This window comes from Cordyceps fumosorosea (genome assembly GCF_001636725.1).
Source record: "Cordyceps fumosorosea ARSEF 2679 chromosome Unknown scaffold_24, whole genome shotgun sequence".
In the NCBI taxonomy this organism is placed as follows: Eukaryota; Fungi; Ascomycota; class Sordariomycetes; order Hypocreales; family Cordycipitaceae; genus Cordyceps; species Cordyceps fumosorosea.
Window position 1 is genome coordinate 355577 of NW_017387324.1, and position 27830 is coordinate 383406.

The following is a 27830-nucleotide window of genomic DNA, read 5'->3' on the forward strand; positions in this document are numbered from 1 at the left end:
TTATTGCAGGGCGGCGTACTTCGATTGTTTGTTGAACACGTCTCGGACAAGTCTAAATGGTCAGGCTTGTCGGCGGACTTGACAGCCGTGTTACGAATCAGCTCAAGTTGGGACGGAAGTGGGACTGTTTCTGGTAGCTGTTCGTCGTTTTGTTGGGCGCTGGAGAATTCGTCAAGTGGTATGTCTTCTACTCCAAAGTCCCATACGGAACTCGGGTTCTCAGAAGTAGCATTTAGCCAATAGTCACCTTGTTTCGATTTCGGTGACTCCATACTTCTCATGTCATCATCCTCGATGCCCTCGTCGCTGAGGGTGGAATGAAAATGCATTCCCATGATGAATGATTAAAGGCAGGGGAGAAATAATGGCCCAAGTAGAGAAGCAGTGCTTCATGGCAATCCATACAAACGGAACCAGGTCTAGAGGGCCGGGCGACAGGCCGTCAGGACGGCTGGTTGACAGCTGGCAGCTGGCAGCTGGCAGCTGTCGGCCACTGACAAAATCACCCAAAAACATATCAGCATCGAGAGTGCGGTGTTCAACAATTCAGACCATCAACTATGCATGTATCGAACCATCGCTGATCAATACGTGTCCAAAAACAGTCCGGAAAAACGAACATGATTTGTAAGATCTTACCCTTTTGCACGCACTTCGATTCCCTGTACATTCCTTCCCCCTGCCAGCACAGTCAGCTGAACTCCGCTCACTACAGCCGGCGAGTGGCATCACTCTTCCCGACCCAGCTGGATTCGTCACCAGTCGAGTTACTCTCGGATAGTCGGGTTTATGGCTTGGTTGAGCCCTTGTCACTGGACGGAGCGTCGCGAATCATGTCCGCAGGGCCCGCAAGTCCGCTGTCGCAAAGGAGTTAGCAAGGACTTAACTAGCGCATAAGGCTGTGAGAGGCAGGCTCAGCCAGCGACGGGCCGCAACTAAGTTATTAGTTACCAACTTGCCTCTTGCTAATTCAACTCTATCTCCTTCTTTCCAGACAATACAGACGAATCGCGCCATTCCAGCTAGGCTGCATCGCTTGACGAGGTTCTCAAACGCCGACCACCCACCCATCACCACAAGGACCGACAGTCCGCGGTCGCGATGACGAGACAAGAAGAATCGCCACAGGGCCGGTGTGGCTCGCTCGCGCCGCACACAATATACGAGACGGAGGCCGCCGAGCTTACGGACCTTTCGGCCGAGTGCACGTTCAAGTGCGGCGAGACAATATCCCGACGTCTCTGGGATGCCAAAGACGACTGCACGGCGCACGCCGACGACCCGTCGGCTCCCGACACGGTGCTCTACCTCGCCTACGGATCCAACATGTGCGCGCAGACGTTTCTCGGCATGCGCAAGATCAAGCCCCTATCCCAGATGAACGTGTACGTTCCCAGCCTGCGCCTGACGTTTAGTCTGCCGGGAATCGCGTACATGGAGCCGTGTTTCGCCAATGTCGAGTACCGCGACGGCCCCGCCGCGCCCGACGACGGCCGCGGCCACCCGGACGAGCGCTGGGATGGCTGTCTGGTCGGCGTCGTGTATGAGGTCACCAAGGCAGACTGGCGCAACATCATGCGCACAGAAGGCGGCGGCGCCAGCTACCAAGAGATTGTTGTGCCCTGCATCCCGCTGTCCACTTCGGTCAGCGGCGCCGCGCCGCTGCCTGGCACCTTCATGGCCCGCACGTTGCACGCGCCGCGCACACCCAACAGCAAGCGCCCCAACCACTGCAGCTGGTGGGATCGCCTCACGACTGGGCCGTACCGTCCGCGCGACGACTACGCGCAGCCTAGCCTACGTTACATCAAGCTACTGCGGGCTGGCGCCCGCGAGCACGATCTGCCACAAGTCTACAAAGACTACCTAGACTCGACGCAGCCGTACACGCCGACGCACATCGGGCAAAAGATTGGAAAATTCGTTTTCATACTCCTCTTTGGACCTCTGTTCCTGTTGATGATTCGCATTTCAGCATTATTCGCTGATGAGCAGGGTCAGGCGCCCAAGGCCTTGGCGATGATGATGACGATCATGTCCAACACGATGTGGATCGGCTATGACCATGTGCTGAAGCCGATTTTTGGGGAGGGTGAGAGAACGGTGGTAGAGGGTGATGCAAAGAGGGAGACGGCAAATTCAGTCAGTGAAAAGCGAGCGTTGTTAGAAGCATATTCATCATGAGGGACTCGTTGGTTAGGGGTGTCTTTACTGCCACATCTGCATCCCTATACAGATACCGCACACCTAGTACGAATAGAACTTTACTTCGCATTCATACCAACCTCACCACACACAAAACTTGAAAGAGCTGATGGAGACGTACGTTGTGAGTCGGCGTGTTTAGAACAACTCACGTTAAACTTGAGAAAACGCAGGGGGGTATACATCTTCTCAATTAGGACCAGGATACTCACACAGTGTGTCGCGCACTGAGCGTTGCCTGGCGAGGCTCAGTTTGCCCCTTTTTTGCCAACATCAAACTTAAATCTATAAATAAATTGGCAGCCATCGAGCGTTGTCAACTGCGATAAGGTACATCGCTGGAAGCAAAGCACAACCAACCTCTGGCTTTTTCACGGCTCATGGCTGAGCTGGTCGGGTGGTGAAATTGCGGCCTGGCCACCAAGCCGTGCGTGCTGGAAAGGCCGCCTAATCAGGACCCGAGACCAAATCGAAAAAGAGTTTGACATGTCTCCTACAGCCTTGTCAATATCCTTTTATCTGTGACGACCGAGCCATCTGCAGCTGCCGGGATGAAAAGTGAGCTCTGAATCTCGCCCCCGCACTCTGGAACCGACGACGCCGGTCAGCGGACGGGCGTCGAGCGTCCGTCAGGTGCACCTCTGTTCAGCGTTGTTTATTTTTAGTTGATTCTTGCCGAAGACCCGCGAAGCCGTTTCCCCTCGTCGTCTTGGCGGTCGGCGGGCAGGCATGAGACAGGCATGAACTACAGATCAGGACATGCCCCAGGTGAAGACATGGCCCAGATGAAGGCAAACAGACTGGCTCATTCAGGCTGTTGTCTGAGGTGACAGCACGGGACTGACACCCGATGCCTGATGAGCAAACAGAACTTGGTGTTTCGGTGTCCACGAAGCGCTGCAGGCCCTGCAAAGAAGTTGTATAATTAGCAGAAGCTCCGCCTGTTGTCCCGGCTACTACCTTTGATGTTAACGTCCATCCATCATTAAGCCTATTGCGAGAAAAGACCTATCTTGTATACACATACTTCTCTTTTCACCTTTATTATGAAGCTCTCACTCTCGACGGCGATTCACGCCCTTCTCGTTGGAGCGCCCTGTGTGCTCGGCTTCGACCGCACAGAAGAGGTCATGAGCGACGGCGTCGTCCACGTCACCTTCTCCAACATCACCATCCCCGACATCGTCCCCGGCGACGCCGCAGCGGCAGCTGTGCAGCGGCGCACCAACGACCCGATCTACACGTACAGCGAGTGCCGCGACGCCACCACCTACTCCCAGACCCGGCGGTACGGCGTGACCGGCCTGCTCGAGTGCGGCGAGCACCAGAAATGCACCGTCAACCCGGGCCTGGGCGCGCGCATCTCCTACTCGTGGTGCGGTGCCATGGACTTTCCGCAGCTGCTCCGGCTGGCCAAGGCGTTCCAGCCGGACCTGCCCTTCGCGAACCCGACGGTGTCGCACCTGTCCTACCCGCTCGACTGGAACGGGCCCGCGAAGAAGCGCGTGTACCTGACGCAGGCGTTCGTCGTGGCGGAGGCCACGTGCCGTCACTGCTACGGCGGGCCGGGCGTCCGGGAGGGCTGGTGCGACGACTGGATGAAGAGCAGCGGCGAGCTGCCGTGCGACAGGGAGCGCACGTGCTGGGATTTCGTGCTCAAGGGCGCGGATTACGAGTGCACCGAGGAGTCTCGCTGCCAGCTGCTGGCTGGCTGAGCGAAGACGGCTCCAAGTGAGGCGGGTTTGAGGGCCCAATATGACTGCCACGGACTTGTACGTACATATTGGATGCTAGGGATGTTCGGCCATGGACTACCATCGCTGGATTTTTTCGGTCTCTGTGACCGAGTGGTTTACCTCGCTCCACCGTTCTTCTCTAAAACAAACATGTATTTAAAGTAGTATGACTTTTTACTGATGAATTCTCCTTTATTATATCGGCAGACTAAGTGCGTGTCTTTTTCTGTAGCCGTCCAGAAATGCGAGGCATCAAGTCAAGTGGCTCTTTGTCCACGCTGAGCTCAATTACGTCCCAATCAGCGGCTGCGAGAAGAGCCTTTCTGATGGGCTGATTCAGCCGACATGATCCAACAACAGGTGTCCACAATATATTCCACAAACCTAGGTATTCGGCCTTGTATTAGCTGGTCATTCCCCTAGGTGGGAGTAAATGTGCCCATGAAGACGCAGGGAAGCGGAGGGCAGAGTACCTACCTTGGACAGCGCGAGTGATCCAATCTACCTCGTTTTGCTGATGCTCCCAAAAGATTAATTCCCCTCCCGGCTTCAAGAAACGGTGAAGCTCTCGAATCACGCCCTCCAGATCCGGGATGGAGCACAGCACTTGCATGCTCAGGATGCAATCCACGGTGCCTGGCTCAACACCAAGTTTGGCAAGCTGCTCCTCGGCGTCCTCGATACGAGCTACAACAGGTGTGTATAGCTTGTCAAGGTGCAGCTCTTGAATCTTGCTTGCGAGGGCGGGCACGAGGGCGGCGTTTGGCTCGATCCCATACACGTGCGTGAGCCGACTCGTGTCCAGACGAGACAGCTGGTTGCCCGAGCCGGGCCCGAGGTCAAGCACCACGCCGTGCGCACTGCCAACCAGCGCCGGTACCCCGACGGACTCTTCGTAGCGAAGGAAATTGTGACCTACTCAGGGCTTTAGATACTTGGCCAACTGTGCGGTGTCATGGAGCGACGGCGACCTACTCGTTCCGAGCCACCACTTGGCAAATGTCTCATCGCCGACTGAGCCGAGGGCACCGAAGTTACCAGATACTAAGTTGGACCACAGGCTCGAAATATAGACTGAATTGAGAATTAGCTTGCTGGCGGTGCTCTTGACTTTTTGTTGAGCAACTTACGCTTGGCCGGTTCACGCCAGGGATGCCTCAAAGTGAGATATGCGTCCAGGCGGTCGGCGGCGTTGGCAAAGAGACCTTGGTTTGCCGGCTCTGTAGCCATTGCACACGAAGATGTTGGCGGAAATGACTATGGCATCAGCCAATCCTGCGAGAGAGCGTGATCGCTGACTTATATTCAACAAGGCTGCGGCCCTAGGCCCCTTCCAGCGTCGAGGCTCATCGGAGCCAACACCAAGGGTTCCCGCGATACAATAGCAAGTCACACAACGGTTAATCATAATCATGTTAAGTCAGAAAAGAGGGGTATTTATTACACGTCTTTTCTTCGTTGGTTGATGCCTCAGACACACCGTTTTAGGAACGCGACAGCCACAGCCGCAGCCGCAGCACTTACCCTACCCGGGACTCAGGCATGAGGGCTGGGTCTACCTGCAGAAGAATGCATCGATAGCCGTGACCCGGTATCGAGAACACTATGTTGCTTCGTTTAAACTATATTAGCTCGCCCATCGTACCGTTTCTGGTACAGGCGGCCGTCCAGCGTTGGGCTCCTCGTTTGCACCGTGGAAAGTTCCGCGCCGTCCTGAAGGTTAAGCTTCGGTCGTCCATCTCGGCCGATTAGTTGATCCAAGTTGGCTGGGTAGCTATGCTGTTGCACATCAAGCGCATCAATATTGCTGTGAACAACGTTTAATCAATCCACTGTGTACTAGGATCGGAGGGCATGGCAGCAAAATAAATCCCGCTGCCAGACACGGGAAGGCAGATGGATGGATGCCGATAATAAAGGATAATTGGGGATGGGCTGTATATCGCTCCATTTCTTTTGAGAATAGTGCTAAATTTAGGCTGGCGATCCCTCGATAGCTGTGGCTGTGGCATGTGACAGCTGCCAAGTTCCTCGCATCTCGGCGTGGCGTAGAGATTTCGGCGTCGCCGTTTAGCCCAGCCAGCGAGGCTTCTTTCATGCGGCGACGTGTATTGAAAGAACAAAATACAACTACATACCGCGGCTTTTCTTGGATATATTATTGGTCTTGCGTACTCACATGTGTTGAGAGCGTTGCACAGGAGTCTAGATATAGCAGATCAGAAGCTCGGACGGCAACCCGAGCAATGGCAACAGAGCAGTAGAAAAAAATGCAAAAATTTGCTTTTAGAGAGATAATAAAACTGACAGACCTACGTTCATCTCAACTTGACGCACAGACAAAGACGAAGTGGTGATGCTGATATGCGATGCGACCATGCAGGGATTTGCGGTGGCTGCGACAGCTTACAGGGGGGATGGCCACTGAAGCGACCACTGAGCCTTCACGTACATACATATGTAATAGCGAGGGCAGACATATGGAGGGCTACGGTTCTCGGGTATTTCTTCTCTGAAGGCCAGCTTCTTGTAATTTTTTTTTGAAAGTAATAGACGACTCTAGTCTGTAAAGAGCCATTGTTTTTTTACGTTTCTCCTCGAGCCGATACAGCCTCGCTACCGTTCGTTCTCAACGCCTCTCACAAGCCAAACTGGCAGCTAGCCTTATCAGCCTTATCTCTCATCAGCTACGACCTCTACGGCTGTCTGCGGCGGGGGAATCCCAGCAAAAGAAAAGAGTCAGGCACGAGACACCGTCGGCCTTTCTCAATTCTCCCAACACCACAGCTTCTTTATTTATTCATCGCCGTCTCCCGCCGACCGACGATTTCTTCAATTGTCCTTCTTCTCCCACTTTACTCCCTCCTACCTGCATGCTACCATTTGCGACTCTGTGCCCGTTGCCCAGACTTGCTGCCCGCCTCACCGTCCGCCTCAACACTTTTCGATACCCCTCTACCTCTCCCTCTTCCACACCAATACGTCGCACCAAGATGACGGGCGCGGCGCTGCTCGGAGGCCATGGCCGCAAGCACAAGGTGACTGTCGTCGGATCCGGAAACTGGTTCGTGCCCCCTCACCTTCGTCTTCTGCAAACCGCGCTGACCCGCCACCGCCCAGGGGTTCGACCATTTCCAAGATCGTCGCCGAGAACACCAAGCTCTACAAGGACCTCTTCGAGCCCGAGGTCCAGATGTGGGTGTTTGAGGAGGACGTCGTCGTCCCCGCCGACTCCAGGCACGCCGCCGCCGCTGGCTCCGCGCCCCAGAAGCTCACCGCCATCATCAACGAGTACCACGAGAACGTCAAGTACCTACCCGGCATCACCCTACCCGACAATCTCATCGCCAACCCGTCACTGCTCGACGCCGTCCAGGACTCGACCATCCTCATCTTCAACCTGCCCCACCAGTTCATCCACAACGTCTGCGACCAGCTCAAGGGCAAGATCGTGCCCTTTGCCCGCGGCGTCAGCTGCATCAAGGGCGTCAACGTCGCCGCCGACGGCGTCAGCCTCTTCAGCGAGTGGATCGGCGAGGACCTCGACATCTACGTGGGTGCCCTGAGCGGCGCCAACATTGCCAACGAGATCGCCGCCGAGAAGTGGTCCGAGACCACCATCGCCTACGACCCGCCGACCATGGACAATTCGCGCGCCCCGACCCCGCGCTCCGCGAGCCCCAGCGTCGGCACCGTCGACCTCGCCCAGGTCCCGCACAAGGACGCCCGCGGCCGCACCTCCAAGTCCAAGCTGACCCCCGTGCCCGCCGAGTACCCGCCGCTCGACCACGAGTGCCTACGCAAGCTCTTCCACCGCCCGTACTTTCACGTGCAGATGGTCTCGGACGTGGCGGGCGTGTCGCTCGGTGGCGCGCTTAAGAATGTCGTCGCGCTCGCCGCCGGCTTCGTTGAGGGCCGCGGCTGGGGCGACAACGCCAAGGCGGCCGTCATGCGCATCGGCCTCATGGAGATGGTGCGCTTCGGCAAGGAGTTCTTTGGCGAGACGGTGCAGACGGGCACCTTTACCGAGTCCTCGGCCGGCGTGGCCGACCTCATCACCTCGTCCTCGGGCGGCCGCAACTTTCGCTGCGCCAAGATGGCCATCGAGCAGGGCCTCCCTGTCAGCGAGGTCGAGAAGCGCGAGCTCAACGGGCAGAAGCTGCAGGGCACGCTCACCGCGTTCGAGGTGCACAGCTTCCTGTCCACCCGCGACAGGCTCCGCGACTACCCGCTGTTCACGGCCGTCAACGACATCCTGGTCGGCAAGGCGCAGGTGGATGACATACCCTCACTCGTGTCCAAGATTGACCACGACGAGCCGCGCCTATGAATGCGAGTTTGCTTTTGATACCCGGTAGTCGGTAGCGAGGGTTACATTGGGTTGCAGGGATCACGGTGCACTGGTAAATAAAAGAAAATCGAAAATTATATCTTGTTTCGGGTTATTAGATTAATAGCAGGCATACACATTATACACAGCATACGTCCTAAGCCTGGAGTAGTCCAAACTCGCATGTGCTATTTACACCCAGTCACTTTTTATTCCCATCAGCATCACTCCCCAAATCTCCACCGTCGACGTTAATTCTTCTTCTTGGTGGTGAGCGCCTTGTCCTCGCTCTGCAGCACAAACTCCTCGCGCTCCCACATCAGCTCGACCGCCGCCGCCGCCGGGCCAACCACCGCGTACAGCGTCGCCACTTTGACCGCGAACGGCACCAAGCTGACGCACTTTCCCTCGTAGTGCTTGTACGCGCGCGCGTGCAGCACGCCCGCCCAGAGCAGCAGCGACGTGGTGCCGAGCAGGTAGTCCCAGCGCAAGAAGACATTCACCCCGTCGCCGAGGGTCGCGATCTGCGCGACCGGGTTGCTCGTCCACGGCAGGACCGTCTGCAGCACCTTGCTCGGGTGCAGCGACACCGCGTAGTGCGGCGCAAAGATGGTGGGTGCGACCGCGGTGCCGATCGTGACGGTCGCGGCGGCTACGTGCGACACGGCGGCGTTGCCAAACGCCATGGCGTAGATGAAGCGCAGCGCGCCGGAGGCGGCTTTGCGGCCGGCGGGGGTGGGCGCGTCGCCGGCGGTGCAGAGGCCGAGGGTGTGGGCGGCGACGAGGCCGAAGGCGGTGTAGGCGGGCCAGGGCTGCCAGAGCGCGGTGAAGAGCTGCTTGGCGGCGACGGTGTTGGAGGCGGAGAAGGGCAGGATCATGGCGACGCTGGGGACGGCGTTGCCGAGGAGGAAGACGAGCGGGAAAGCGGAGAGCACGGCGTAGGGGACGCGCATGTTGGCGCGGGACGGGGCGGAGGCGGTGCGGCTGGTGAGCAGGTGGACGAGGCCGTAGACGGGCGTGGCAAAGGCAAAGGTCAGGACCTGCGCGGCGAGGCCGAGGTGGACAGAGCTACAGAGCGTCAGCATGATTCAACGAACCCAAAGGGAAGGCGAGGGATGGGAGGGGCGTACAATCCGGAGAGAGTCCAGGCGTTGCCGGCGCGCCACGTCTCGAGGGTGACGAGCATCCAGCCGGCGGCAAAGGTGCCGGAGAAGGCGAGCGAGTGCAGGAACAGGCCGGGGTGCTGGAAGGCGGCGATGGGCCAGAAGAAGATGACGAGCTTGGAGAACAGCTCATCAAGCTTGGGCAGGCCGAGCCAGTGGGTGCGCAGCGGGGTGCCGTCGGGAAAGGCGCCGGCGTCCCAAATCTCGTCGACGAGCGGGAGCAGGCCATTGGCGAAGGACTGGTAGCCGATGAAGTAGGGCACGGCAAGGGTGAGCCCAAGGAGGGCGAGGGGGGCGAGCGTGCCGGCCATGGCGGTGGTGGTGGTGGTGCGCGGAGGGGGACGGTACGGCGAGCAGGAAACGGACTTGGTGATGTTGGCGAATCTGATTTCGGGGACACTTGTTCGGTCGTTGGATAAGAAAGTCAAGAGAAGAGTCGACTCTTCAAGAAGGGACCCGTGGTGATGATGGAGGAAGCCACGTATATACACATCTGGCAAAAGGAGGGGTTCAAGCTTTGATAACCGGAGACGGCGCCGCCCGCCGGCTTTGGTAACGCGCGCTGCCAAAAACGTCCCGAGGCACAAGAAGGGGGAAAAAAAAAAAGAACCAGGGGCGGCGCGGGAGGACGGGCGACCGGGGCAACACGCAATCGGGCCAATTTAGCGGGAAACGGAGTTGGAAGGCCCCAGCTAAACTCGGCTCAGCCTGTACTAACGAGCGCGGGGTAAGACAGTGGCGATTATGTAGGCAGAACAAGAAAAGGAGAGAGGGGGGGAAAGCATGTGTGAACCAATCTCCTTAATTGGGGTCACCGTGCGCAGTGAGATCGGCTGCCCCGGTGTGCCGTCTGTGGACGGTGGTGGTGCTGTGTGGTCCGGGTTAGGTACATAACCAAAGGCCCGGAGACGGCGTGCTCGCCTCATCGCTCCGCCCGGCGCCCGGCTAGGCCGTCAGCATACCGTGCAAGAACTGCGGTTAACGGGATAACGTGCGAGATCACGTTTTCGCGTGTCGGGCGTTGTGCCAGCGCGTTATGGTCGCGTGCGCAAGACACTGGGTGCCTGATCCTCCTGATCCTCCAAGTCCGATTCCATCGTTACCCTATACACCTATTCCGCTCCAGTAGCTTCGGTGCTGCTTCACATTCCGTCCTGGGCCCTTTTCAATTTTTTTTTTTTTTTTTTAGAACCGTGTGATCGAGTATTACCGCCCTTGCCGCATTCGCAGGTCGGCTAGTAGCGTCTTTTGATCACAGCCAGCGAACTCGCCGATGGGATTGTTCAACCCCAAAGGACAGGCCGACACATACACCCAAGGGAGTATTCTATGAGTAGATTGTACGGCATTCAGTTCAACCAAGCGTTACGCGGCCGGCGCTCGGCCTCGTGCAATTTTGGAGCTGCGCCTGCACGTTTCATACTTGGTGGTAGGTCAACGTGCTTTGGAAAGCGCACTGGATGATGCATCACAACATGCTACGTCATATGGTAACTTGAAGGCTGCATGTCAGTATTTCAGTATTTCAGCCTGAGCCAACCTATGAGGTAAAAACCTCTCTCTCTTGCATCAACGCGGCCTCCCCCTCCAACCTCACGCCTTGCGACCCTCGTCATCTCCGCTACAGTTGCAAGCCAATCATTTTCACCCCAAACCCCATCCTGACTAGACAAGAAACACCATGAGCATTCCGCAACAAACCAGCATGGAAAGCTCCCAAGAAAACACGAGGCGTTTTTCGCAAGAAAGCACCGTTTGTCCGGCGCAAGAAAACATGACGAATGATGGAAGACCAGAATGCAGCAGAATCTAGTCCACCCGTGCGAATCTCTGCCCTGCGTTGCCTCACTGTTTTCGAAACCGCAATCCACGTTAGCAAGCGACAGACAGAAGCTCGTGGCGAGCCCGGAGGCGGAAATACGTCGTACCCTCTACGCAGCCGTTTTGCTGCTGAACGGGAAAGATTCTGCACCTGGACCTCGAAGATATCGGCGCTCGCGCGAGGCCAGGCATCGCTGGAATACCGGCTCGCCTTGCTGCCTGTGGAGCTCCGCTATCTTGGATACACAATAGACGAGATAACTTGCCAACTGCAAAGATACATCGCCGCTGATGATTCATCCCCAGATCCGTCGTTGTGCGACAGAGCCCCCTAACAATTGAGCGTTTTGGCGACCTCATCAAATGCCACATCGGAGGATACGAAAGCTCAATCAATGGCTACATGGAAGAATACAAATGTAAGTAGCGAGCAAGGTGTATGCCTGCTGAAAAGGCCTTTCGACTATGAGAGAACAATGGGCGAAATTCACTTGAAGATACTCTGCCTTTACGCCACGGCCCGCGTCTTCTGCAACGTTTGCCGCCCTCAACCAAAGGATTGGAACCAGGCTTTACAAGTTCGACGGTGTCATCAACGGCGTCGATTCAGAAGGCCAGTCTAAATTCTTTAGATGGGTCCTTAAGCGCGACTTCCCGCGACTTCCCGCGACTATCCCCGGGACTGACCGAAAGAATGTTCGCCACCATGGTTGAACGCCATCGACGCCTCTACTTTCGTACACATCCTGCCGCGACTGTCAAATTTCGATCGAAGAAGGCTCTTTCGGAGGGTTGCGAGGCATGCCTCAAGGAGTCAGACGACAGAGAGACTATGCTTTTCCGCAAAGTCCCCGACCCTCACGGAACAGCAGCTGAGCGCTGTCAACATGAGAGCGAAGCGCTTATGCCGCGCCCTCCTGCCTCCTGCAAGGACGGGTCAGACTTTACCTGTGAGCTCTGCTCCATGTCCCTTCACAACGAAACCGGCACAAACCGGTCACTGTGGGTGTAAGTTGTTTTAGGTGTCCCTCTCGACGCAAGACTCCAAGTTACTGACCGGCCGTCCAGGAACCACATCAACCGAGACCTGGAGCTGTACGTCTGCCTGGTGGACCAGTGTGACGAGCCAAATTTTCTTTGCTGGACCATGGCACAGTGGCTGCGCCACATGAAGACGCATTTCGACGAATGGGTCTGCTGTTTCTGCCCACAGAATCCGCGAAAAGTCCATAGCGGCAAGCGCCTCGAGAAGCACTTCACAACTAGCCACCCTGACCGGGTAAGCACAAGGTCGCTACCGGAGGCCCTTCGACATTGCTACAGATCCAAGGAGGTCAGTATCACCTTCAAAGAGTGTCCCTTCTGCGACGAGCTCCCAGCAGACATGGCAATGCACATCCGTCGCCACCTGTGCTACCTAGCGATCGTGTCGACCCCGGCACTTCACGATGCCACGGCGCCCAAGCAAGACGGGGACCGCGACTCCGCGGCGTCGCGCAAAGGTTTTGCGGCAAAGTCGTCGCACGCTGAGCAGGAGCCTGTCGACGAATCGTTGCCGAATGACGGCTCCGGCGGTGACGTGCTGCGCGATTGGTCGCCTTTCAAGAGCACCGTGGACTTGCGGCTGGATGGGAATGACGAGGGAACTCCTTTTGAGTGGCTGGATAGCGGGAAGGGTCCTGGCCAGACCGATCAATGGGCATTCATGCGCAGGTCTCCGACGCAGCATGATGAGTGGCGGGAGTGCCTGGAGGAGCGGAAGGTGGAAAAGCACAGGAAGAGATTCGCTTGCTGTCCTCGCAGGCTGGGCCGGCTCAACTGGGGTCGAAAAAACTCATGAAATGACCTTTCTTTGTCATGACTCTTCTTTTTTGTTGCATGCTCGAGTTTTTGTAGTGGTGCGTCAGGCTGGCTCCACCTCCCACTCCTGGTTGGGACTCGCCCCTGGAGGACTTCTTTAAGGATTGTTCGTTGGAGCGAGTATGAGAAGCGGCAGACATGAATAACAACTTCCTTTTGTGTGTTTAACAGGTAGGTGTTTAAATAAGCAGATGGCGATGCCAGGCGAGATTGACCGACGTTTCCGGGCCACCCCGATGGGGAGAAAGTTGTAGATGCCAAACTTCCTGTTCCACGCAAATAAAAGAAGAGTTGGCCATCACGGGCACATTGCCCTCTGACCAGGAAATGTTACTGGAGCACTGCGCTGGGCAAGGAGGGAGAGCGGAGTCTCTGTTCAAGGACAACTCGAATCTGCAAGGCTCTCTGGCGACACCTCACACACGACTTGACTTCTCATTAAATGCACTTTTCTATGGATGCTTGCTCCGTTGTCGTACCCGGCCAATGCTTCTTCTAACCACATATTTATGCGGGCGACCCTGATTGCTGCGCAGCAGCCGTGTCACCCCCGAGTTGGCAACCAATGACGACCGACTTGCCCCCGGTTTCATTTTGTGGCCTGCTTTTCCAAGAGCGATGGTCAACTGGTGAACACCCACGGCTTCCCAAATCAGGGATTCTTTTGGTTGTCTCCCTTGACAATCTCTTTGACCCGTACCAGCCGTGACGGCTGGCCCCCCTTGTCACCCCCGGGGGCGCTCTGCCTCCTCCATCGGCGTTTGCACTATGCCGGGTCTCTGGCGGGGGTCTCAGGCATTGTCGGGGCGGCGCTGAGCTTCCAGACGTTGGGCTCTTTGCAGCTCCAAGGCGGGAAGGGTGATCGACCAGTCGATCTGCGCCGTCCGCTCGTCGATCTGGACGCCCGGCCACTCCAGCAGCAGGCGGATCAGCTCCACGTGGCGATATCGGACGGCGGTGCGGAGGGGCGTCTCGCCGATGCGCGAGGGGACGTTGGGGTCCGTCCCCTCCTCGAGCAGCCGCCGCGCCGCGTCGGCGTCGCCGGCCGCGGTGGCCTTGCGCAGCGCCGCCACCCGCCACACTTCGGGCGCGATTGTCCGGCGCGCCTTGTCCCGAAGGGCGCGCAGCAAGTCCTCGTCGCCGTCGCCGGCCAGGCGCTGCAGGCTGGCATCCGACACGCGGACCACGTGGCCCTTGCGTTCCATGAGCAGCTTCAGGTATGCCTCTGCCGACCAGCGGTTGCCCATTACGACATCGACGACCGACTCGGTAATTTCAACGTCGTCCCCGGCCCAGTCGAGAAGCATTTTCAAAACTTCTAGCCCCTTATCTGTCGGAAGAGCGGCAGCCGCTTTCAGCATTTCTTCCGTAACGCCAAAGCCAGGTCCTAGGCGGCGGACTACTAGAGGAAGGATATTGATTTGTGAGTCTGACAGCATCAATTGCCTGACCGTCGCCTTCCCCTCCACAACCTCGGTCAGATAGCAGTGGACATATAGTTTCCTGCCAATCAACAATTCTACCGATTCGGATTTTACAACGACTTCCTCGCCCTTGGCGCCGAATTGTCTGAGAATGAGGCCGCCTCTCTCTACTAGACTCTTGCTTCTTCGGTGAAGAGCTTCCTCAAACTCAGACGGAGACATCCCACCGAGGTTCGGGGGCCACAGCTCGATGGACATTGCGGTTTTCAGTACCTCAGCAGCGGAGCTGTCCATGGCTTCTCGAGAGTTAAGCTGCGCCAAGAGATACTCGGCACAAATCCAGTGTCCAGTATCCGCCGCCCAAATCCAAGAACTAACCAGTTCCCCTCCGGACTTCTCAATCGGGGTGTCCCACTTTGCACCGTTGTCGACCAAAACCTGGGCCGTATCATGGTGTTCGTGCATGAGAGCAGCCAGCAAGGGTGTGATACCCTTTTTCGTGGCTGCATCGACCATCCTGCCCGCGCTTTTCAGCAATAATTTCACCGCATCTGTCGCGCCTTCTACCGCTGCGAAGTGTAGTGGGGAGCGCCCATTCGCGTCTTTCGTCTCGACAGTAACTCTGCCGTCGCTCATCAATGTCTCGAGTGCGGCAACGGAGCCCGTGGCGGCGGCATATGACACAGGGGACCGCCCAGAGTTGTCCTCCAGGATAGGTGATGCTTGATGCTTCAGTAAGATTGCCATGATCTCAATATGCCCGTGTTTGGTTGCATAGCTGAGCGCAGTCCGACCCATCTTGTCCCCGGCGTCGACGTTGGAGCCGATTTCTAGGGCGGCTTTGACAACCTCTGGCCAGCCTTGTTGGGCTGCCCACGAGAGCACGGTGCGACGGTCCGAGTCCGAGGACAGCAGCTGTATGCCTTTTTGACTGAGGAATAGTAGGGTCTGTAATCTGTCCCCGTCCGATATCGCTTTAGTTATAGCTTCAGATGACGGCGCGGTATCGCACGCTTTCTTGCTTGCAAGCGCCACGTATCGGTCAACAATCTCGCATGCTGCAGTGGAAATACAGGGATCTCTGTCTGTTTTGGTACTGTTCATCCAAGATACGCCATTGTGGCGAAATTCTGGCTCCTTAGCAAGCCGGTAGAGCTCACCGAGCTCCAACATGATTGCGTCCCGCTCTGCGCGTGCAGGGCGCCGGAAATTGTCGCCCGGCGTGTCAGCACTGGCATCCCGCTCTGCGGGCACAGGCTTCTCAGAGGTGTCGCTCTGCATGTGATCGCTGGCGCTCCAGGCCCATTGCAAGAGCTCTTCCGCCTTTTCATACCCCCCCGCTCTTCTATGGGTCTCCGCAGTACTGATAACATCCGAGAGACTGTCCCTCGGAAGATTAAGTATGCCTCGACTTCGAAGGGCGGACACGATGATCAAGTACCCGTCCTGCCTTGATCCAAGCCCACTATCTTCGAAGCAGTCTACTAGCTTAGTCAGTATGTCGTTATCGAGAAACAAGCGTTCTCTCCGAAATGAGGTGGTCAATTTACCACCGATAGATTCGATGGCGGCTGTTATGGCACTAATGAATGAATGGTAAACCTCGTGAGCGCAGAAAGAAGCGTGAGAGCAGGTTTTTGTACGAGTAGTCAACACAAAAAGCCTTGTTTCCTCGGTGTTTCCGGCCGCAGACGGTTGAGAGGTCTGAGGTGTAGGCATGTGAGGATTGTGAGGGATAGGTGAAGAATGAGGATGGTGAGGCTCGACGTTGGCTGACGAGGTAGGAGTAGTAATAGTATTAGGTGGTGAGGTGGCAGCAGCAGCAGCAATGGAAGTCAACGATGGCGTGTTGTGCCATCCAGAGAACCGAACTCGCCGCGCTGCGGTGGAATACCCGTCCTTCGCTCTTGCCGCAGGCCTCAACAGAAGACTACTGCCGTCTCTTTCCCACAGATTGTAGGAGACTTTGTCAACCTCTCTTACGCCGTCTCCGACGCCCCGCGGCTTTGCAAAGACTTCGCGTGTCAACGCTGGAAATTCTTCTATCCAAAACGTCATCTCCTTTTTGATCGGCTTGAGGTTCTTCAATTCGTTCGACACCCCCAGGATACGTTCAGTTCCCACTGCTGCTGCCCTTGACACGGTATTCCCGAAGCCGTCATTCTCCTTGGTCACAGGGTCAGATTGTAGAGACCAGGCGTATAAACCGATGACGGCCTCCATGACATCTTGCTCGACATGCCAAGTGGACTGCTGGCTTCCTGCGTCCCATGATCTTTGTATGAACGTCTCGTTTCCTACTAGCCAAGATCTCTTGACGGTCAAGTGTATCTGAGACCCGTACAAGGCTTCTACGGAGCCTGAGGACCAGGGACGAGTGCTGAACGGCCAAGTGAAAATTTGTGCGGTCTTCCAGTCGGGCTTTATGTTGGCGCGAGAAAAGATGATGGCGGCGCTTGTTTCAATCGCATTCTTCAGTAGACGTGCCTGCGATCGGGTCCTCACGACATCCTCACCCCACGCAGTAGACAGTTGTGATGACACGGGTGACTCGCTCGTCAGTTGAGCTAGCCTTGCGCGATAATAAAACTGTCGCGCACCGCAGTGCGGTGTTGCGGAGTCTTTGGGGCACTCAGTGTCCTGTAGCCACTTTGCATGCCTGGCTTTCATTGCATTGCCAATGCCAGGAGAGAGATGATCCTCCCCCACATAGGTGAAGCCGCAGGCACGCAGCGTTCCATCGCCGTTGACGGAATCTATCTGGAGGACGGAGTGACTGTTAGGGTTCTGGGGGGCGAGGCTCGGTGATGCTCTGCTATCAGTGTCGCTTGGAAATGACTTGGTGGGTTTCAGAATAGGCACCTGGGTTTCGTTGATTCGCAGGGCCAGCCAATCTAGCTCATAGCCCTGCACCATATCTGGGCAATTAAACAGCAAGTTCTGTTCTCGCGCCAGCCTCCGCGTACGCAGCATCGACCGGAGGAAGCTCATCGCCAAGATGGCGCCTAACTGAAAAACGGACACGGCCGAATGCATGGCCCGCAGACTTACAAACTGCAGAATGAAGCCGACCATGGTGACGGCGACGCTCGCGGCCGCTTTCCCCGGGGCGGCCTGCTGTAAAGGGTCTTTCCACGAGGTGGTGTATTCCTTCATTCGGTTCCCGCTGTCGTTGTAGGAAAATGAGTCGAACGTTTGGTCACCGATGACTTGGTTTCCAGGCTGCACGACAAAGATGGCCGAGGAGGACGGCTGGTCCGTTTCTTGGTGGCGACGAAAGACTCTCTCTTTCGTGCTTGCCTCTATCAGGTATGCGCACCAGAACATGCCAGCACATTGCAGGACCGTCCCAAAGACCATCATGGGAAACGCCCAGTCGGGTGCATAGGCATCGTTCTTCTTCCAGCGCCATCTGTAGGTAGTGAGGGCGCCGAACCACAGAACTGAGGCCTGGAGGACGAATCCCACAACGGCCGCCCCCCAGTACACAATGAGAGAATGCTTCTTGATTCCATAATTAAGAGACAGATTAGGATTTGGGGCAAAGTTCATGGCACCGTTGTAGTCACCGTCATCCGGGTAACGAATGTGAAGCTTTGAAAGAAGCCATTTACACATGCGTACGAGAGATCTATCCTTGCGCGACTCCCCGACAGGCCGGTCGTTTTCCGACCAGCCCGAGTCCCTCGCCATAGGGCCCCCGATGTAGTCCCGGAACGAGTAGAGGCCGGCCTTGCCCGCGACGGGGTGCTCGTCCTCGGCCGGCCGGCGTTCGGTCTCGTAGAAGCTCGCGCCGCGGGGGTCGTGGACAATCTCGGCAATCTTGGGGCGGCCAAAGACGCGAACGACGGCGCCGCTGTGGTACAGTTCGCAGACGTCGCGGCTAGTCGACGAGCACAGCTCGGCCTCGGCGACACCGGCGCCCTCCTGGGCGCGCCCGACGAAGGCGCGCAGCGAGGGGCCGCCGCAGACACGCACGGCGGAGACGACGGCGGTGAGGATGCCCAGCGGCACCATGGCGAAGATGAAGGTGTCGAGTCGCGTGGTGGACTCGCTCAGGAACTGCTTGGTCACTTGCTCGCCGAAGAGAGCGAGGATGGGAGCTAGGTCCGAGGCGAGGTTGTTGGAGAAGTCGTCCCACCACTCGGCACGGGCGAGCGTGGCGACAAGGCACAGCAGGAGGATGAGGCGGGCTGGCGAGCGCATTGTCATGGTAGCCCGTCCCATGAGCACCGACGAAAGTGATGTCTGATTTCGATGCTTATCTTCCAAAAGAGCGCCTGCATCTGTATCCAGAATGAGGGGTTTACTGCAAGTGCTCATTGGTGACCGGGTGGGCAGACCTGCAGCAGGAGCCTGGCCAGGGATAGCTCAGCTTGAAGCAAGCCATCATGCAGGCCTCACCAACGGGCCAGCTGCGGCCCTGCGGCCAGTACTTGAGTCGATCCATTGGTGCTCGACTTGATTCAATTTAGCTCGAAATATCATAGGATATGAACAATTGATGATGTCGCTGTTCTCTTGCTGCATTCGACCCCAAGCTTTGTTGATGTGTTGGGCGCTTCCATAGCCGTTTGAACCCTCGGCGCCTCCAACAGTAGAAGTGGGCCCCCCTCGGTCTTGGCCAATGAAAGCGCTGTGTCACTTGTCTGCCCAAGTTCAACAAAAAGTATAACTACCTCTGTAGATAACTAATAGTACAAGCGGCCCTGCAATATGCAGCCGGCTACGAGGTTGCAGCATGGAGCGGCAGAGAGAAACATTCATGTCCAGGATACCATCAGGGTTAGGGATGAGACTCGTTTAAAGCTCGCCATGTCCAGTAGCGGTGAGATTGGCCGATGTCCCCCCCCCCCAGGTGTCACAAAATTCTACCATCAAGAGGTAATTCTTGTGGAACTACGGATATAAGCTCACGCTCAAGTCTAACGCTATCGCGGATTCGGCGGGTACCCCAATGACAGCGGCATCCCGTCGTCGCCCATCCGTATTAACCTAACCGTAGCAGATGCCGGCCGTAGGGATTTATTACTACGAAGTAGTCCTCTGCAGCTTTGTATCGGTTCGTCCTAGCTACGACATAGGCCAGGCTTTTGGCGCATGTAATTTAACGTGGTCGTCTGACCTCCGCAAGCCACTTCCCCATTTACCAACAGCTCTGGTGGTTGCTCATTAAAAGATGCGCTTGCCTCTGCATGCTGGGGATGGATGTGAGTGATTTCGGCCCAAGCCAGACTGAGCTGTTGAAATCTACGGCTCCAGCTTCACTTGGCATGAATAATATCCCACCCTCCCCGCATATGTATGTCGCAGAGGAGAAGACAATAAGAACCGCCCACTCTCCCCGAACAAACCCCTTCAGTCATGATCCTCCCCCCAACCTGTCTCGCCCGATATGACTGATGAGGAAGCACAAGCTGCCCCGGCCACCGACGCCACGAGCGAAGATCCTCGAGATATTTTTGTTGCCGCAAAGCTCGGCGACCTTGCAACTGTTCAAGAGTTTGCAGAGATAGATGGCTTTGAGGTAGACAAGACGACCGACGGCAGATACCCGCGGACCGCATTGTCGATTGCCTGTGAGCACGGCCACAGTCATGTGGCAAAGTACTTGCTTGAGCGTGGCGCGGACCCTGAAAGAGACAACAAGAATTGGAAAATCCTCATGACGCCGCTCCACTGGGCTGCAAGACGAAGGGGGCAGGTTGAGGTGGTCAACTCGTTGGTTACAGCACTCGGCGGCGGCGGCCACCCGAACTACAAGGGTAAGACAGCCTTATGTATGGCTGCGGAGAAGGGTCACGAGGAAGTCGTGAGAATAATCCTCGAGAATAGCACCACAGGCTGGGGGGGTTCATCCTGGAAACTGCCCTTATATATAGCTGCGGAAAAGGGCAACACGGCTGTGGTCAGGCTCCTTCTTCTTCATCAGACGGTACATGCGACCTCGCGCGATGAGAAAGGGCGGACGCCATTGTTTCTCGCCGCCCAGGCAGGTCACCACGAGGTTGTCGAGCTTATTGCCAGCGTGGCCCTTACGACGCCAACCAAAGCCAGGGCAGAACGCGGCTGATTGCTGCCGCTGACAACGGTCACCTTGACACAGTACGCTATCTGCTCAGCCAGCCGCAGGTAAATCCGATATGGCGAGATGTCGAAGGATTGACAGCTTTGCTAGCCGCACTGCAGAGGAAAAACATGGACATGGTGAATCTCTTGATGCCCTACGACAAGGTGAGTTTGAATTGCAGTTCATGCGCAAGGTGGTAGAGGCATGGGCATCTGCAGTCCGCCAGGCCGGCATTCAACTGACCGATGTTGTACGTCACTAATGGGAAACCCTTCCCTGCATACGTGAGTGAATGTGGCAAAGGTGACTGACTTCGTTAAGCGTGCTTCCCAGTTGAATACTGAGGGCCGAATTCCGCAGCTGATGCATCGAATCGCAAAACTCGCCGAGAGATTCGCCCTCTATGGGGGCGAACTGGAGAAGCAAGTCGCCGACGCACGCGCCTTTCTGAACGCCTACCGATCAATCGATAATCGCCACATGGATTCGATCAACCTGTTGCTTAAAGAGGATTTGGAGAACATGATCGGTTCGCAGCTTGTAAATTTGGAGCAGAGCGTGCGTGACCTGCTGCAAATTGGCTCGTTCAGATACAGCCTCAGCCTCGACCCAGCGTCGATGCCTGGCAGGGTCAGCGATTCAATGGTATCGGCCCTTTATCGTGACGTCACGATCGTTCCCGCCGAGAGACAGCAGGCGGTCATCGTATGCAAGAACAACAGCCACCATGATTCAGCTGGTTTAGCCTCGCAGGCAATGTCCGCAGGCAATCAAGCCCTTCCCCTGCTCCTTTGGGACGGCCATCCCTTGCCAGTCCGGAACAGGAGGGCTGTGTATAAAAGGTCATGAAGTCCTGGCTCTTTGCCTCGATTCTACTACCTACTCTGGGCACCCCCTCAACGCCATATTCAGCAATCAGTCCCTCTTCACACTCAACCCCGAATCTTCCCAAGATATCCCCCAACTAGCCAAGATGCAGTTCTTGGTCGTCGCCTCCTGTGTCGCAAGCGTCCTCGCCGTGCCCGCCGAGATGACTTCGCGCACCGGCAACCACCAGGCTGATGGCGACCGTTGTTTCTACAGTAAGCATGGCTCTTTGCGTTCTGCCGCAACACCCACCATATTTCAGGCTGACCGTACTATTTCCTTGTAGTTGGGCTGGGTGCCAACACTCACGCGGCATATGAACCATACCAATGCTGCCCTACCTCGTGTAAGTCCCTACCACCCAAATCTTGCTGTTTAGTCTGTACGGTTCTCGCTTTGCTGACAGATCTCAACAGAGAAGTAGCACCTGCGCCTGCACTTATGCCCCAAATGTAGAATTCAACTAATCAATTAAGCTTTACCTTTCTTATGGGTAATTTTTGACGCCCTAGTTAGCTACTAAAGCATTTATTTAGAAAGAAATCTGTGGTCCTGTCCCTTGCTTTTGTGATGTTTAGTGCTCTATATGTCACGTCTTTGTTACCCTTCTTGCTCCGCTATCACCCTGCCAGCGGACGACGACACAATTCGGCTGGCTTGGCTTCACCGTTAATAGAATACTCTGGAATTAAAATTATTCGCTTGTGAGTTCTTACTTTTTCCCCCTCCCTTATTTCCTTATTTATTTTATTTTATTTTATTTTAAACTTTAGTAAGCACCACTGACCCATCCCCATCTAGACTACAAAAGCTAACATTAAAGCTTACGAGAACCGATAAAATACTAATATCTAAAAGCCTACTCTGTTTTTACTGCGTTCTTTATGATGCGGATAGTGGATTTGGCCATTTAGTAGTGGTCGCAACTAAACTCATGAGTTTGTAGGAGATGTTGTTCGCCACGCGTATGGCCTAGAACTTCCAAGGTACGAGACCGCCGCGGAGCCAATCACCAAGCTCACGAGCCGGAGTCGATAGTCATTGCCACTCTTCCCAACCTACACGTGGCCGTTCAAGTTTTCCAGCGTAGAGTATAAAGAGGGCACGCTTCCCTCTCCTCGACCAATCTGTTAACCTGATCTAGTACCATCATACCCATCTTCAACTCTCGACCCTTGTCACGCAACCCTCGAAACCAGCAGCCATGAAGTTCCTCAGCATCGCTTGCCTCTGCTCCGGCGTCATCTCCGCCGTTCTCGCCGGCGTCATTGTCCCGCCTGCCGACTTGGTCGCCCGCGGCCGCGGCGGGCCCATCTGCCCGGTCGGCACCAACATGAACAAGCCCTCGTGCTGCGCAGCTGTCATCATTGGCGGCTACGGGAAGAACTACAATGGCCGTACGTATTTCTCCCGTCCTTTTACATGTTTCACATCAACCATGTACTCTGTTTTTCTTCTCCTTGCGCTAACACCGACAAAAAAGACTCCGGAGAGGGCGACTGGGAAGGCGATTGCGCTGGGCAGCGCAAGGTGCCCGCGTGCTGCAACGGGGTAAGTGAAACAAGACGACTTCCAATTTCAGTCCTGCTTCTAACCAGTCTCATCACGCTGCTTAGGGTGGCCGCTGCGTCAAGATTTAGCTTCGGTAAGGCTTTCGCTGGCGGAACAGTATGCGGTCTTAATTAGCAACAATCAACGTATTGGCAAATTGACAACGCCTATTCCACCATCCGACCTTGCCATGATACCTGCAAGAATACTTCGTCGCCCATTTCTTCATCCCTTGCTCGCCTCATCGAGTACTGCGGTGGCGGGCTCGTCGCATCATCGAACAGCTTCGTCCTCAGCTCATACAGGTCCTCCCTGCACCTCCTCAACTCCTCCTCCAGCGGCCTTCTCTCCTGCCTCAGTGCCTCCAGCCTCGCATCCCACCCGTCCGCCTCCTCTGCCACGACCCTAGCCACCGTCTCCAGCGCCTCTCCGGCCTCGGCGATCTCCTGGTAGAAGATGATGTCCGTCAGCGGCGCGTTCAGCAGGCAGTCCACCCTTCCGGTGATGCGAGCGCGGTTACTCGGGTCGATCCGCGGCAGCACATGTGCCATAACGGTTGGGTCGAGGCGCTGCGCAGCAGCCATGCTCTGGTCCGCAGCGGCGAGGAGTCTCCGGATCCGCTCGAGAGTGCCGCCGGTGGCGTCGTACGTGATCAGGCGGGGAGGGCCGTCGCTGGCGGGACGGGCGTGCTCGGGCTTGACCATGTCGCCGACGAGATTGGCGGTCATGCCGCCGATGTTGGACAGCATCGTGTCTTCAGAGGTGCGGGCGAGTTTAAGGGCCGCGTTGAGCGCGGCACGGGTAGGGCCGAGAACCTCGCACACGTTGTATGTATGCGTAATCTTTCCTTGTACGGAATCAAGGACCTTTGACTGTTAGACAAGCTGTATGTTGAGGGCGAGATGTCACGTACCTCTTGCAGCGCATTGCAGTTGGCTTCCATTTTATCTTCTTCTGGGTAATTGGGTGTCGGCCCATCGAACAACTCCTCGTAGAGGTCCAGCAACTGGACTTGCGCCTCCCGGTGCAGCTCGGCCTGCTTGAGCAGTTCGTCCTTCTTCTTCCCCAGAGCCGCCGACTGTTTACCAATCTCCTTGGCCGCGGCCTCGGCGCGCAGCTGCCACTCGTACGCCTCGTAGTACTCGTCCTCCTCCTTCTTCAGCTCGGCGGTGTGCGTGGCGGGGTGGAACAGCTTCCGGAGCTTGCTGCTCTTGAGTTTCATCCACTCCTTCTTCTCCCGCGCCGTGGCCTCCTTCATCTTCTCCGCCGTCGTCGACAGGTTGCCATACTCGTCGCCAAGTGCGAAGAGGTCCTGACGGGTCTGGTACAGGGCGGCCTTGGCGTGCTGCGTCTCGTTGATGGTGTCGAGGATCTGCTGGCGACGGGCGGCGGCGGCGAGGAAGCGCTCGCCGCTAACGTCCACCTCTGCGACAGCCGTGCCGGGGACTGAAGGCTTCTTTGCCTTGTTCACGTCTGACATCTCGGGAATGTCTCATCTGATATTGATCATTATTTCATTCTAATGAAGTTTCAAGGCTGACGTCGCTTATACAAACAGCCGGGCCGCACGGCTGAGCTGACCATTGACGCTAGCCGCAATCATCGCCAACGCGAGGCAGTAGTTGGTAGAGTTGCAGGGAAATTGCGATGATTTGACATTAAACTGCCTGACGGTGGAAGTGGCCCAATCTTGTCCCATGAATAGTTGGACAATAACGAAAGACGCTGAATGTGGCCATGCCCATGGATCCGAATTCCAAGTTGACGCTAGAGACTGAGACTGCAGATTTTGGTGAAGGAGGGGGAGGAACAGTGTTGAATACGAGGCTAATCAGGTAAGTTACCGCAGGTTGTGGCTGACTGTGGCTTTATCCGCTGTCAGGCAACGGGGCACTACCAACTTGCAGACTTGCATGACTCTCAGCGTTACACAGAATTCATGGCAAGATTCTTTATTATGTACTGTCTGAAAGATTTGGGGGTACCCTCATTTGTTTTCGCCATTCCTTCCCCCTTCCTACTCTCCAGGGGCTTGGGAGAGCATATCCAGCCTCGAACCTGCGCCAAGGTGAAATCGACGCTTGGAAAATTTCAGTTTTTATTCTCAAAAGCTCCGAGTCCCATAAATATTATCAAAAATATTTCCAGAATTCAGCTGTAAGATTTTCCGTCACATGTCCAGTCATGGGCACTCGTCTTCAGGACAGACCCACCTTGATCCAACTCATCCGTTCGTTATCTGATTGATAACTTAATCTCTCACCCGCAAGCCTCATTCCTTCACCATTCATTTCCATCACACCACTGCGAGACACAAACCCCGAAACTCGCAGCGCCACACCAGCATGGCAAGATGAGAGGCGTCTCGGCTTTCGCATTCCTCAGCCTGCTGGGACGCCCTGTCGCCGCCGCCGCGCCCACTGTCACCGGCACCGACAGCTCCTCACCGTGGGCCGACGACGGCCCGCTGTGCATGCAGTCCTGCAAGAACAGTCTGTGGCGCGTCCCGTTCGGCGACGTCGCTGAAGGCACGCGCTCAGGGCTCAGGGCCTGCTCGAGCCGCCTGGAGCTGAGGTCGACGTTCATCTGCCTCGGGCTCTACTGCCTGCCCGAGGCCCGCGATATCGCCTACGGAGAGCTGCGTGAGACATGTCTCGCGCAGGAGGGCGTCAGCATTCCGTCGATGGACATAGTCGCCGGCTACACCAGGGAGCAGATTGACGAGATGGACCGCATCTATCGGAACGACACGTTTGCCCCGGGTGACAAGGTTGATCGGCTGCTGATTCCGGCAAGCGCCCATTTTGCCGCCTGGTACACGACTTTGGTGCGTCGCTTCCTCGACTGCGATGAGTAACGGCGGCTAACGAGCTACTAGGATGCGTACAAATATATTAAATTTTATCATACGAATTATGGGCAAGCCCCCGCTGCCCGGTTAATGGTAGTGACGTTGCTAACAAAAGCCGCAGATATGCCGTCGTCTGGTTCTGGGTCCTTGTCGTCGCCTTTGGTGCCGGATACCGACTCTTCACGGCCATCGCCTACAAGCTGAGCCCCAAAATCCCGCATACCTCCGTCACCGGACTGTATGGTTCTGCGACACGATGGCTGCGGCGCAAGGTGCTCCTCCCCGCGACCTTTGGTCATCGCTGCGCACAGAGCATCTGGTGGTGTACGATACCGCCGCGCATCCAGACCCTCACCCTGGCAGCGTTCGCCGTCATCAACATTTTCTTCTGCGTCCACGGCTATCGTCTGACGGCTGTAAATCTCTAGTACGTGCGCAATCCGCCGACCAGTGGCACCTGCTAACCCCGGCTAGCTTCCCGAGCAAAGAGCAGCAGATTTTCCGTTACGTCTCGGACCGCACAGGTATCGTCTCGTATGCCAACTTCCCCGCCATATGGCTTTTTGGGATGCGCAACAACGTAGCCCTGTGGTTGACGGGCTGGGACTTTGGCACCTACAACAACTTTCACCGCTGGGTGGCACGCATCTCGACCGCTCAGGCTGTCGTGCACTCAGTCGGCTACACTGTCTTGATCCTCCGACACGGAGGCTGGTCCTCCTTTGCCGCGTACTGGACAAGATGGTGGTGGTGTGCGGGGGAGATTGCGACCGTGGTCATGTGCTTGCTGCTCGCGTGCTCCGTTTATTGGATGCGGCGGCAAAAGTATGAGCTGTTCCTCATCCTGCATATCATCATGTCCGTCATAATTTTGGCCACCATGCTGGGCCATGTGTCCATCTTCGACGGCTCGTACGACGGCCCATTCTGGACCGCCGTCGTGTTATGGCTCCTGGACAGAGCCTTGCGCCTCGCTCGTGTGTTGGCGTTCAAGCCCAAGTCGTGGTCAACGCGAGCCTCTGTGACTTACGATGCATCGTCCAACATTGTGCGACTGCTCGTACCCACCGAACAGAAGATATACAAAGTCCACCCGGGGACATTCTACTACTTGTCTATCCTCGATGTGGCGCGCAGCTGGGAGAGCCATCCGTTCACAGTGGCGACGGTTCGTCCTGGTTATGTCCAAGCCGAACAGTCTGGACAATCTGAACAGGCTGAAGAGGCGCGGCTGATTGAGAACTCTGCTGATGCACAAGACGTGGATGAAACGGAAGGCAAAGTTGCGTCGAATGTTGATGTTATGACGTTCCTCATCCGTCCCTACGACAGCTTCACGGAGCGGCTCAAACATTTGGCTGCAGAAAAACAGGAAGCATCGGCAGTACGCGTACTGGTCGACGGCCCGTACGGACACAAGATGCCGCTGGAGCGATTTAGCCATATTGTGTTCATTGTCGGAGGCAGCGGTATTGTTCTGCCCCTTTCATACATCGACCTCCTTACCGGGAAGGCCCCGGATCCGCCATATGTAGACATTCACTGGGCGGTGCGCGAGCCAGCATTTGCCAGAGACATCTTGCGCAACGACATGAAAGAAGTTCTTGAGAATAATGGCGAGCGCGTGTCTGTCAACCTCCATGGCCTGCCCCGCGGCCACGACGTGTTGCAAGGGGTTTCCACCCGCGTGGAGGAGAACTTTGGGCGGCCGGACGTGCACGGCATCGTGCGGTACAAGATCGCAGAGCAGGGCATCGAGAGCCTTGCCGTCGTGGCGTGCGGCCCGGCCGGCATGGCGGATGACGCGAGAAAGGCAGTGGTGGATGCGTTGGAGCATTCCCCGTTTAGCATACACTATTTTGAAGAGCATTTTGCTTGGTAGCGGGATTACATTCGGTACATAGAACTGGCATTTTGGGATTCTACATGGACTGGTCAGCATTCAGCACTGT

The 27830-nt window shown here is 56.3% G+C and overlaps 12 protein-coding genes across 12 annotated transcripts; 8 read left to right on the forward strand and 4 right to left on the reverse strand.

Annotated features, from left to right (window-relative positions):
• Positions 1 to 1101: 1101 nt before the first annotated feature.
• Positions 1102 to 2184, forward strand: ISF_07842 (gliotoxin biosynthesis protein GliK; the record flags this gene model as incomplete). Its single annotated transcript, XM_018851445.1, has 1 exon — positions 1102 to 2184. The coding sequence occupies one exon, from the start codon at positions 1102 to 1104 to the stop codon at positions 2182 to 2184; it is 1083 nt and encodes a 360-aa protein (XP_018701461.1).
• A 1067-nt stretch (positions 2185 to 3251) lies between these two features.
• On the forward strand, positions 3252 to 3920 carry ISF_07843 (hypothetical protein; the record flags this gene model as incomplete). The annotated part of the gene is made up of 1 exon (XM_018851446.1): positions 3252 to 3920. One exon carries the CDS (start codon positions 3252 to 3254, stop codon positions 3918 to 3920), a length of 669 nt encoding a protein of 222 aa, XP_018701462.1.
• A 309-nt stretch (positions 3921 to 4229) lies between these two features.
• On the reverse strand, positions 4230 to 5171 carry ISF_07844 (Methyltransferase type 11; the record flags this gene model as incomplete). Its single annotated transcript, XM_018851447.1, has 4 exons — positions 4230 to 4264; positions 4419 to 4856; positions 4917 to 5015; positions 5072 to 5171. 4 exons carry the CDS (start codon positions 5169 to 5171, stop codon positions 4230 to 4232), a joined length of 672 nt encoding a protein of 223 aa, XP_018701463.1.
• A 1763-nt stretch (positions 5172 to 6934) lies between these two features.
• On the forward strand, positions 6935 to 8271 carry ISF_07845 (glycerol-3-phosphate dehydrogenase; the record flags this gene model as incomplete). The annotated part of the gene is made up of 2 exons (XM_018851448.1): positions 6935 to 7005; positions 7062 to 8271. The coding sequence occupies 2 exons, from the start codon at positions 6935 to 6937 to the stop codon at positions 8269 to 8271; spliced, it is 1281 nt and encodes a 426-aa protein (XP_018701464.1).
• A 251-nt stretch (positions 8272 to 8522) lies between these two features.
• On the reverse strand, positions 8523 to 9745 carry ISF_07846 (hypothetical protein; the record flags this gene model as incomplete). Its single annotated transcript, XM_018851449.1, has 2 exons — positions 8523 to 9339; positions 9402 to 9745. 2 exons carry the CDS (start codon positions 9743 to 9745, stop codon positions 8523 to 8525), a joined length of 1161 nt encoding a protein of 386 aa, XP_018701465.1.
• Positions 9746 to 11961: 2216 nt separating this feature from the next.
• On the forward strand, positions 11962 to 13095 carry ISF_07847 (Zinc finger, C2H2-like protein; the record flags this gene model as incomplete). The annotated part of the gene is made up of 2 exons (XM_018851450.1): positions 11962 to 12263; positions 12324 to 13095. 2 exons carry the CDS (start codon positions 11962 to 11964, stop codon positions 13093 to 13095), a joined length of 1074 nt encoding a protein of 357 aa, XP_018701466.1.
• An 811-nt stretch (positions 13096 to 13906) lies between these two features.
• ISF_07848 (Ankyrin repeat-containing domain protein) lies at positions 13907 to 18751 on the reverse strand (the record flags this gene model as incomplete). The annotated part of the gene is made up of 2 exons (XM_018851451.1): positions 13907 to 16020; positions 16474 to 18751. The coding sequence occupies 2 exons, from the start codon at positions 18749 to 18751 to the stop codon at positions 13907 to 13909; spliced, it is 4392 nt and encodes a 1463-aa protein (XP_018701467.1).
• A 1183-nt stretch (positions 18752 to 19934) lies between these two features.
• Positions 19935 to 20612, forward strand: ISF_07849 (Ankyrin repeat-containing domain protein; the record flags this gene model as incomplete). The annotated part of the gene is made up of 1 exon (XM_018851452.1): positions 19935 to 20612. One exon carries the CDS (start codon positions 19935 to 19937, stop codon positions 20610 to 20612), a length of 678 nt encoding a protein of 225 aa, XP_018701468.1.
• Positions 20613 to 20682: 70 nt separating this feature from the next.
• On the forward strand, positions 20683 to 21932 carry ISF_07850 (hypothetical protein; the record flags this gene model as incomplete). Its single annotated transcript, XM_018851453.1, has 5 exons — positions 20683 to 20859; positions 20913 to 21314; positions 21376 to 21691; positions 21763 to 21822; positions 21883 to 21932. 5 exons carry the CDS (start codon positions 20683 to 20685, stop codon positions 21930 to 21932), a joined length of 1005 nt encoding a protein of 334 aa, XP_018701469.1.
• A 748-nt stretch (positions 21933 to 22680) lies between these two features.
• Positions 22681 to 23116, forward strand: ISF_07851 (hypothetical protein; the record flags this gene model as incomplete). Its single annotated transcript, XM_018851454.1, has 3 exons — positions 22681 to 22873; positions 22960 to 23027; positions 23093 to 23116. The coding sequence occupies 3 exons, from the start codon at positions 22681 to 22683 to the stop codon at positions 23114 to 23116; spliced, it is 285 nt and encodes a 94-aa protein (XP_018701470.1).
• A 78-nt stretch (positions 23117 to 23194) lies between these two features.
• ISF_07852 (hypothetical protein) lies at positions 23195 to 24507 on the reverse strand (the record flags this gene model as incomplete). The annotated part of the gene is made up of 2 exons (XM_018851455.1): positions 23195 to 23893; positions 23941 to 24507. 2 exons carry the CDS (start codon positions 24505 to 24507, stop codon positions 23195 to 23197), a joined length of 1266 nt encoding a protein of 421 aa, XP_018701471.1.
• An 873-nt stretch (positions 24508 to 25380) lies between these two features.
• ISF_07853 (ferric-chelate reductase) lies at positions 25381 to 27760 on the forward strand (the record flags this gene model as incomplete). Its single annotated transcript, XM_018851456.1, has 3 exons — positions 25381 to 25880; positions 26000 to 26305; positions 26353 to 27760. The coding sequence occupies 3 exons, from the start codon at positions 25381 to 25383 to the stop codon at positions 27758 to 27760; spliced, it is 2214 nt and encodes a 737-aa protein (XP_018701472.1).
• Positions 27761 to 27830: the final 70 nt, after the last annotated feature.